At 35.5% G+C, this 11,416-nt stretch overlaps 1 protein-coding gene across 1 annotated transcript; it reads right to left on the bottom strand.

The window, feature by feature from the left end:
* Positions 1 to 3,456: 3,456 nt before the first annotated feature.
* LOC109017849 (protein FAR-RED IMPAIRED RESPONSE 1-like) lies at positions 3,457 to 7,270 on the bottom strand. The gene is made up of 4 exons (XM_035685569.1): positions 6,452 to 7,270; positions 6,186 to 6,308; positions 6,021 to 6,078; positions 3,457 to 3,647 (listed from the first exon to the last, which is right to left on the bottom strand). Exons 1-4 carry the CDS (start codon positions 7,268 to 7,270, stop codon positions 3,457 to 3,459), a joined length of 1,191 nt encoding a protein of 396 aa, XP_035541462.1.
* Positions 7,271 to 11,416: the final 4,146 nt, after the last annotated feature.

Genomic DNA, 11,416 nt, shown 5'->3' with positions numbered 1-11,416 from the left:
CATTTTCCATTAATTTATAAGTAGATGTGCGGCATACCATTTATGTGTGACTTGTTACCGTTGTAAAAAAAAAATCAAAATATTTATTCTTTTTTATGTTAATTGATATGAATAATTACCAACGAGGATGGTGCGTGGCTCATTGATCTTTGGATTACTCACAACTAGTTTAACATATACTAGGTCTTGTGTTATAACCTAAATATAGAATCGCATTAAACTATTAATATTAACTGCCTAAGGATTCGTTAAATTATCTAATAGGGTTAGGATCTAATTAAGCTATGATTCAAACCCAACTTGAGGAGCATCTGCGAATTCTCAATCACAGTCTAGGTCACTCTTGTCCAATCATAACGAGTAGGGCGGTGATCCTATTATCATGTTCAGATAAGGAATTAGTCACATCAGTTGCTTCTTCTTACCCGTTTTGCAAAAAAAAAAAAACTTATTTGATCTCACAAATCATACTCTAATCGAACTATTATTATTTTTAAAATTATAAATAAAAAAAAAAACTAACTATTAATAGATAATATCACATCGACTTCGTAAGATTCTTTCCAATGCAAAAACATCTAACAAAGTAGAATAGAGTTACTCTTCAACGGTCAAACTCAATTAGAAGACCATGCATAGATATAGAAATGGGACATATATCTTATAAGATAATATTCAAGTATGTATAATTCATGTAAGATATATCATTTGTACGTAGACCGTGCGTGCGTGCGTGCTTGACATCATGAGTATTTAATACAAATTAAATTATATAGACAATACCATTTAATCATCTAGAAAATGGGATTATTCAGCCGACTTAAAGCTACTCTAACCTTGGCTACACAAAAAGATCCCTCCTGCATGTACTTGTATTGATTCCTGTTGGCTCAACCAATTTATAATGGGTTTGACGTTGACGACGAAAAGGTCAAAGAAAAACTTCTCTAGTCTGCTTTCATATTTTATGTAGAATTGAGGTCATTGGTGATGATATGAATCCTACGATACCTCTCATATCTCCTTTGGCCGAAACAAACAGGTAAAAGGTGATGCATGCCTTAAGTTGTGTACGCTCTCCACGACTTTTCCCCCCTGCACCCAGTAAAAAGAAAACCCTTTGCTTTTCATCATCATCATCATCATCATCATAATCTCACAAAAGCCAACTCCTGATAAAGACCTCTAAACAGAAAGAAAAACGCGTTTTCTTATGCAATAAACGACATGCAACATTATTAAGACGACCTTTGTTCATGGGTGTTCTTTTCTGCCGAATACCATCAAAGATTACAACCTATTCCCCCCGTCCTTTTCGCTCTCTCTCTCTCTCTGTCTCTCTCTCCAAGGACAGGGGACTATATATATATTCATTGGCCCAACCAACATACATGGATTTACAACTCCTAGGCTTCAGACCCAACACTCAGCCCAATCTGGGGTTCTTCATCCCACTCTATGCTCTGATGGGCTAGGCTAGTCCATAACCTTCTACTTGCAAGTCTCTGTCCATCTCATTTTTTTACACTGTTGACATGATAAAAAACTGATTTGCAACGAATATTTATGTTTCGATAGTGAAGTATTTTTAGATATTTTATAAATAATAATAAAAAAATAATTATAAAATATTAAATAATAATAAAAATTAATAATAAATAATAATAACCTCATATATTTTCAATACCCAACTAGGCAAAATTTTATTTGCAGCTGTTATTGTTAATGGCATGGGTTGCTAGCTTACCCAATAGAAGCCATAAATAGCTAGCTCCCTTCGAGTCAAGTGAGGTATTGAAGAAAAGTGATATTACAAAAATAAATTTATAAATTTTCATAACTTTATATGATTGGTTAGATTTATTTTATTATAAAAGTTATTTTACAATCTAACGCACTGCAATTAAAGATCAAATGGAGACCTATAAGGGTTAATTAGTATTTCCAAGTGACCAATCTGCAAAAGTTACAAGTAAATATAAATAAAGGAAAATACTATTCCCACAAATTTTCTACCAAAAATTTTCATGGAATTGTATTTTTTTTTAATTTTTTCTTTTTTATTTAATGATTAAGGAAGTGTTTTTAAATAAATTTATTATTTTTTATATTTTTTAAAAATATTTAAAATGTTTAAAAAAAAATTGCCTTTCGGTAGAAGTAGAACCATAGAAGATTTCGGTATGGTGTAGCAGTTTCCATAAATAAATCCTCAAATTGATGTTCCCAATGAGTGTGTTAACGAAGGTTGTTTTGGTGATGCAAGTAGGGCCACTAGCAATGACCAATTCTGAGAGAGTAGATTGGCATATTCGACCGAGTATGAACTATGTTTCTATGAAGTCGCTTTTCTCCGCGTGAACGAATATAAACTAGGAAAAGTCTAAACACAGTCACAAGTTAGGCCTCCCCGCGGACGACATCCTACGTGGAAACAAAAAGCACAGTTTTGGAGTAAATAAAACGGTGCGTTTTGTTTCCACTCTTATGGGTGCCTGCGTGAACCAAAACGCGGCGTTTTGGATTTCTTCTTCTTCTTCGATCTGTCTCCCTCCCTCTCTCCCAGAGACGAACTCTCTGCTCTACCAGGGCGATTTCGAAGCACGAGGTACGTACCTCCCTATACTCATCGAATCTCCTCTTCGTTTCTCAATTTTTCTTCCCCTTTCTTATTCTTCGTTTCTCCTTTCATCGAATCGCTCCCCTGCCCGTCTCTCTCCCAAATCTAAACCTAACCCTAACGCACCTGTGCGACTCCGAGGAAGAATCGCGCTCCAGCTATCCACCAATCGGTGCCATCCTAGGTTACGTTCCTAACCCAAGCTACTTATACTCATTCGTTTCTCCTTATGATTTCGTTTTGCTTTGTAAGTGCTAATTGTTGTTTCGTTGTTAGCCCTGAATCATTGTATGTGTTTTTATAATTTTTCGATAATAATTCCCTCTATTGCTTGTCTTGGTCTGATTGCTTGTCTTGGTTTGATTACTAAAAAGCATTTGGCTTGCTTGTATTGCATTTGGATTGATAATGACCATTGTCCCAAAATGGTTGTAAAATTCTGTGTGGCTTTCTGAATATCCCTGGAAGGCGTGATGGGTTAAAAAATCATACATTTGGCACAACATATCAATCTTCTTCTTTTTTACAAGTAACACCACATTATCAATTTAAATGCAAGTAACACCTTGCAAATTCTACATACCCGTACAAGTATGTAGATTTTGAGCTTTGCTGGAACTTGAATTTTATTATGGGGTATATGGAGAATAGTTGATGTTGTAGCTCAAAACTTGAATTTTATTATGGGGTATATGGAGAATAGTTTGTTACTTGTACGGGTATGTAGAATTTGCAAGGTTTGTGGCAAGGTTTGTGGTGGAGAAGAACAGCTAATAAGATATAACTTTTTTAGCTAATAAGATACAATTAACCATCTCTCCTTTAGATATAACTTTTTAAATGCTATCCCCCAAAGACTTGCTAATAAGAGCTGAAGGAATGGTGATGTTCTGTAGATAATCAGCATCAGCCTTCTCTTCTTCAGGAGTGTCCATGGTAATTAATGGTTCAATCTTGTCATCCGCAACAAGAATAGCTGCTGCTCCACCTTTTTGAGCGTTCCATGCCTTCAAGGTGAAGTAACAATCTGCCAGCACATCCAAGTTATGGATAAAAACTTCCATTCAAAAGAATTCAAAAAAAAAAAAGAAGAAGAAGAATTCATAAACAAATACAAAAAATATGTAAGCAGCCGTTCAGTTTAGTCACAGCCCTAGGAAAATCAACATAAGAAATAGGGTAAGATTTAAAGATCTTATGCCATAAAATAACACTGATGGATAAGCAAGATATTCATTTGCATGTATATACGATGACAATTTAGTAATACATTCAATCCAAAAAACAGAAGCAAATAGACCCAAGACAAATTTCAAAACTTTGTACCCCAGACTTCAGTCAACTAGACGGAATGATTGAAATTCATGGGGGAAAAACTTGCTTAAAAGAATCTTGATGAAGAGAAACTAAGCTCCAGTTGTCAACTTAATATATTTACAAGATAAATGTGTGAGTGACAAGATTATACAATACATAGACAGCATTTGAACCTTTCTTCCCACTATCTAAATTAGATGATCTTCAACTGCTTCATAGCATTGTTTGTTTATTATTTTAAATAAACAAACAATGCAAATGGAGAGTTTTTCTTTTGGTTATCAAACGTTGAATTGTTTACTTTATATGTCTGGTGCTGTCTTATGATCTTCCTTTCTCCTAGAAACGTTTAGGTGCTGGCTTGAGTATTCTTCTAATATTAAAGTAGATTAGTGAAAATGCTCTACCAGAAATTCACAAACATTTATATTTCAATATATATCTAAAAGAACTGTCTCCATACGATTTTCCAGAAGAACCTGTTAGGGTGCAACTGAATGGTCAGAGGGCGGACTTGGGAAAAACTCTTGCATGCAATCTCCATATGCATGCAAATCTGCATATCTCCATATCAATATATGCATGCACGTGAACACATCTATAATGTACAGAACACATCTATAACAAATCTGCATATCTGCATATCTCCATATGCATTATTTTTTGGGATAATTCTGTACAGTCTAGATTTAATGGAAAAATAAGTTACATCTATAATGTACAGAACAGAAGTAAATTTAGAAAACAAGGAGCACCTGGTTGTACAGAACACATGTTCAAAATCCAACAACTGATTCATATCAGTATAGTGCCACATAATAGTATATTTCATGTAAAACATATCTAAAGTCTCAAAAGTGGGTAACCTCTAGAAAATGGTCAATGTTTATAGAAATTTAGTGCAGAGTGAATATGCCCATAACTGATGTTATGTCTCACATCTCTTTCAGGTTTAGAATGTCGTCATCAGCTGCTTCAACATCGTTGCTTAAGCATACATCGAGCAACGTCCCAATGTGCAGTTGTGGGAATCAAGCTGTACTTAGAATATCAAATACTCGAAGAAATCCGGCGCGATCTTTCTTTGGGTGTCCACTCTACAACAAAGAGGTAGACGCAATTAATAGGACTTGCAAGTTTATGTTTTCATATTACTGTAATAATGACAAAAATTTTGACCTCAAGTTGCCTTGATTATTTATTTATGGTCAGGAGTTACCACAGTGCAACTTTTTCAAGTGGTCTGATAGTAGTGAATACAAAGAGCAAGCCCTCCTTAAGAGAGAAGCAGAATTATTAAAGAAAGAGGAAGAACTTAAAAAGAGAGAAGCAGAAGTATTAAGACAAGATGAAGAACTTAAAAAGAGAGAAGCAGAGTTCGAGAAGAGGGAGTTGGCACTCCATAATGATCACTTCCAGTTTCGCAGTCAAGAAGCCGACATGCTACATGCACGCAAACTATTTCTTGTACTTTGGCTAATAGCCATAGTTATGTACTTATATTTGATACTCTCACTGCGTTGACGAGTTTGTATTTGTATTTTATAGAAACTTAGCATTTGTAAGTCGAGACTTTGAAATTATATATTTGAGACGTTATTCTGATTTGTATAAAATCTTCATTCCTAACACTTTATTTTGTCTGAACATGTCAGGAGTTATTTAAAAAATTAGACATATGCGTGAAAATATTTGACAGGACTAAACTACAGGTTTATTGAGTTACTTTTTTCCATGTAGACATAAGAGGCAATATCAAACACAATATGATCTTCAACTCATAACCAATCAAACATTCACATTCAATCAAAACCACATACATTGAGTACTTGGATAGAAACTCAAATTTATATATATAGCGTACTTGGATACAAAATATGCAAAGCGTGGCCTCAAATATAATGCCACATATACAAAACGTACACTTTCACCACTAATACATAACATGCTCAAACAAAACATCATAATAAACACACACATGCCAACAAACCCACAAACAACCCAAATTCCATCAAAACTCAAGCGAAGTGTTGTATGTGAACATCAACACCCAGATTCCACCCAAATTCTTACTACAAGAAACTGCTAGGCTGCGTTCCATCTGCCGTCTCTGGCTGTGTTCCATCCATTCCTAGTTGTATCTGTGAACATAATAGTAGACAAAGTAAGACCCACATAATAAAAACCACTAACTATACAAAAAATTGACCTCAAGTTGAAAGTGTACACTTTCTTGTGTCCCCATCACCAGATGTTGTCCACTTTCTTCATTGACCATTATGGGAGTTTGTACATTTTCTTGTATCATCATTTCCGATAGGCCGACTTGGTTTTCAGTGCTTTCCAATGGTTCGGTGTCCAATCTACGCCTCTGAAAACATAAAAAATAATTAGAGTTTAGAAGTAAGTATAAGTAATATTAGGTAATAATGACAATAAATATGCTCCTACCACAGTGCAACTTTTTCCCTTATCTTTTCTCTTATTCACAGTCTTAGTTTTAATTTTCCTCACTCTTTCCTCCATCGTGGACATCCTCCTCTTACACAGGGGTCTTTCTTTGCCTCTAACAACATGGAGACTTAGAACTTTCTTGGAACTTCCTTCTGTGAATGCATTCACGGTACTTCCTCCAACATTGGAATCCGTGTTGGAGGGCTTCGATGTGCACCAAACCTCATTCATCGCAATCAAGTTTGAAATCATTTCCTCAGTATGCCCATCGGTCGAAACTGCATTTGTTATTACCTCATTGAAAGTTCTCAAAATACGTTTATATCTAACAGTTTCAGGTCTCCGATCAACAGCGTCATAATTGGTCGAAATAAAAGTATAAGCCCGTTTTATGTCTTTCCGCCAGCGGTCTAATATGTACTTCTCTGGCAACTCACGGACTTTCTTAGCTGAAAAGATTGCAAGAATATGTCTACATATTATCCCTCGCATCTCAAACAACCCACAAACACACTTCGTCTCACACTCCGCCTCATTAAAGTAAAGAGTATACGTAACCTCCTTGATGAAATCTTCAGCCTTTACTTGATCATCGACCGAGTAAATTGCAATTACTCTCTCCATTTTCTCGAAACGATAATGACAATATATCATTCCCATTATTTCTTGCTGAACCTCCTTAAATTTTGCATTTGTGTATACATCTTGAAACTTCTTCTCAAGAGCCAAGTGTGATATGCAAGGAATGGTGAAGTTAAATGAATTGAAGTCAGCTTGGTTTTCGTTCTTAATTTTTTTCTTCAGAGCATTGTCGAACTGATCAACAAATTCTTTAAGATTTGTTCTGGCATGCACGTAGCCATCGAAGAAAGCATTCATGCTCTCACTGCGTTGAGTTGTACTCATTCCAGCCCAAAAAGAGTTCTTTAAATATACCGGCACCCAAAACTCTCTTTCCGCATATAAGCTTTGCAACCATGCATTTTCATGCAAGTGGAAAGTATCATTGAGGATTTTCTAAGAATTCTCAAACTCCTCAATTGTAAGAGAGTCATATACACAAGATAGCAACTTACTTTTCAGGCCACATTTGTATTGACCATGGGAACCAAGTTTCTCTGGGACCTTTCGCAATACGTGCCACAAGCAATATCTATGCCGCGTGCTGGGAAAAACAATGGCGATGGCATTTTTCATAGCACGATCTTGATCTGTAATAATAGTATTAGGTGTTTTTCCATCCATGCAATCAAGCCAAGCTTTAAATAACCAAACAAATGATTCTGTATCCTCACTTGAAATAAGGCCTGCACCCAACAGGATTGACTGTCCATGATGGTTTACACCCACAAACGGTGCAAATGGCATTCCATACCTATTTGTCAGGTATGTGGTATCAAATGTTACCACATCTCCAAAGTAGTTGTAGGCCCCTCTACTACGGGCATCCGCCCAAAACACACTTTTCAGTCTATCATTATCGTCCAATTCCATAAGGCTGAAAAAGCCATCATTCTTGTATTGCATCATTCTAAAATACTCAAACAACGCTTGAGCACCACCTTTACCAAGACACAGGTGTCGTGCCTTGTCAATGTAGTTATGACAATCTTTTTCTCCAAATGGTACGTTCTCAAACCCACCCGCCTCAGTGACAAGAGCATGAAAACTCTTATTAATCCGTATGCCAGCCTCATCATTTGTATCCAACACTCTCCTAACAGACTCATTAACTTCTCTGTTGCATCTGAAGAACCTAGATTTTTTTGGACTGAGCACATGATTGTGTGTGTTCAATACGGATGTGACACACAACTTCCCATCCTTTAACATGACATTCATCCTTGCCTTGTAGTATGTTTTGCTTGTTGGCCGAGGCTTGGAGACGTTTGATGCCCTATTTCGTGCCTTGCCACCTCGAGCACATCCCACAGTGACATATTTCACAGTCTCATCCTTCTCTCTTTTACTCCTTTGTGTCATTACCGGAAAATCACATTGCTTTCCGTAATGTTTATAGTAATTCATTAACTCATCCTCCGACTCAAAGCGCATTCCTGGCTTTGGCTCCTTAGTGATATCACCCCCCTCAGTGCCAGCCTCCTTGGTATCAACCGTATTATCCAAAGAGGCAGTAGATTGCACCTCAACTTCTATCGAGTCTAATGTGGCCTCACTAATTTCTTCAACAGAGTCACTTTGCTGCACTTTATTTTCCTGTAAAATAGAAGAAAAAAGTATTATATGTTAAAATATGTTATGGATAATGTAAAATACAGTGAATGTGGAGAATCCAAGACATCACCTCACTGCCACATGGAAATGGGGTGGTAGAAGTTGGAGGAAAAAATGTTGGTAAAGCCGAACAAGAGCTAGTAGCGACACTAGCGTTGGTTTGTATACTAGAACTGACAGCTACACTAGAGCTGACACTACTTGCTGAGCTAGACATGGGAGCGGAAGTAGAGATCCATGGGTATTGCTATAGTTTTCAAAAAAAAAAAAATGTAAACATAAATAGTTAGCCCAATATTCAAGTCTAGCATTAACTACAATACATACATATACGAAAAAATGATCACCTGGTTGCTCCATTGATATTTGTACGCAGTTGGAGGAGGTCCCATCATTGGTATGACAGAACTATACAAGGCAGCAGTACTTGACGCGAGAGCGGAACTACTCAAGGTAGCAGTACTTGACGTGGCAACTGAGGTAGTGTTCCATGGATGTTGCTGCAGCTTTCCATAAAAAAATTAAAGATAAATAATTAGACGAAATATTCAAGTTCCGAAAATTAAAGACGAATAATTAGACGAAATATTCAAAGATATTATCACCTGGTTGCTCCATTGATATGGGTACGCAGTTGGAGGAGGTCCCATCATTGGTATGGCGGCACTTGACGTGGCAGCGACAGTAGAGCTCCATGGGTCTTGCTGCAGTTCTCCCAAAAATAATTAAAAATAAATAATTAGATCAAATATTCAAGTTCATAACATAAACTCCATGAACTACTTTACCATCCAACGATTACCTGGTTGCTCCATGGATATGGGCTGGCACTTGGAGGAGGCACAAAAGGTGGTAACCACACATGAGGCAATGGACAGTAGTAACTTGACATGTAATTTGGATGTAGTGGTCCTGATATGTCCTAACATATAGCAACATAATGTTAATCAACCGTATTACCAATGACTACACATAAATTAAACACACGCCAACTGTTGAAAGAGGTTTACAATACCTGCGTTGATGGATTTGTGATAGGAGCTGTTATGCAGGATGCATCTTCTTTTTCTTTCTCCATTTACCTCAACAATGAAACCAAGTGGATCTTACTTTTTACGTAAATACTGCAGCAACATATATACACAATCAAGTTGGGCATTTTTAAAAAACCAGTCAAGCTTACATGTATAGATACTATGGATTTTTTTTATGACAAATGATACCATTGGTCAACAGATATTATTGATCATCCCATTATGTTTAAATAATAATCATCCCATTATGTTTAAAGAACAGACAATGATAATGTCAAATGTCAAATGCTTCAAATGTACTAAAAATTTCATGAATGAAAATATCTACATGTAAGATACTACACAAAGCACACTAACTTTATCAAAAAAAAAAATTCCAGTTTTTGAAAAACAATGCACACGGGTTTGGATTCACTAAAAACAATGGATGTACTAAAAATTTCATGAATAGAAATATCTAGATGTAAGATACTATACAAAGTACACTAACTTTATCGAAAAAAAAATTCAATTATTAATGTTCATATTAAAATATTTAACATTTATTTCATTGCATGTATTGTTGCAGTTGTTTTTACTCCCGGCCTTTATTTCTTATTAGCAACTATGCAGGCTAAATTGAAGCAAATTGCTAGTTCTTGGTGTTAAGTATGGGTGGTAATTGAACTAGCTAGTAAACCCGAGGCATAAGTTCTGCTCCCATTTCCTTTTATAATAGACTGTAGAAAAACTTCATTAAAAGAAATGACAAGCTTCAAGATCAAGCCTATGCCAGTTCAAGCTCAAGTATGAAGTTAAAAAAAAAATTTCCAGCTTTTGAAAAACAATGCACACGGGTTTGGATTCACTAAAAACAATGGATGTACTAAAAATTTCATGAATAGAAATATCTAGATGTAAAATACTATACAAAGCACACTAACTTTATCAAAAAAAAAAAATTCCAGCTTTTGAAAAACAATGCACACGGGTTTGGATTCACTAAAAACAATGGATGTACTAAAAATTTCATGAATGAAAATATCTAGATGTAAGATACTACACAAAGCATACTAACTTTATCAAAAAAAATTCACTAGCTACACGCGGGTTTGGATAATATACTAATTTCCAGTTTTTGAAAAATAAAGCACACTAAAATTTCCCAGTATTATTCCCTTCGACTAGTTTGGATTCACCCACACGGGTCGTCTGGAGCTCAACGTCTCCAATAAAAGAGATTTCACAGCAAGATGAAAAAAAATCAAAAACTGGAAATCTTACTTTGACGGTGAAATCTCGGCTTCTCTACTTTTTTTCTCAGTTCCTCCCGTTTGTTCTCTTCGTAAATCAACTTCTCTATATTCGTTTCAGCTCTCCCGCTTGTCCTCTTCGAAAATGGCTTCTGTTTCTTCTTCGTTTTACTCTCCCGCTTGTTCTGTCCTGCTTTTGCCTTTTTTTTTTAATTTAATTTAATTGCTGACGTGGCAAAATGCCACGTCAGTGGAGTCCGCGCGCAGGCACGAACTTGTGCCTGCCTGTAGCAGGACTCTATAAACTATTGGACCTATTGGTTAGGAAAAATGATAAATATTTTTTATAATTATGTTTTAAAATGAAAGATATTATTGTAAAGAATAATAATATATACACACAACATATTTTTACAACATATTTTATAATAATATTATAAGATGAGAATATTCTTATAAAATTATATTAATTTTATAAGATATTTTATATAAATATTTTTATTTAAAATATAATTATGTAAAGT

This window comes from Juglans regia, chromosome 14, assembly GCF_001411555.2.
Source record: "Juglans regia cultivar Chandler chromosome 14, Walnut 2.0, whole genome shotgun sequence".
Taxonomy (NCBI): Eukaryota; Viridiplantae; Streptophyta; class Magnoliopsida; order Fagales; family Juglandaceae; genus Juglans; species Juglans regia.
Note: the sequence above shows the minus strand (reverse complement) of the source record. Positions and strands in the feature narration are given on the sequence as shown.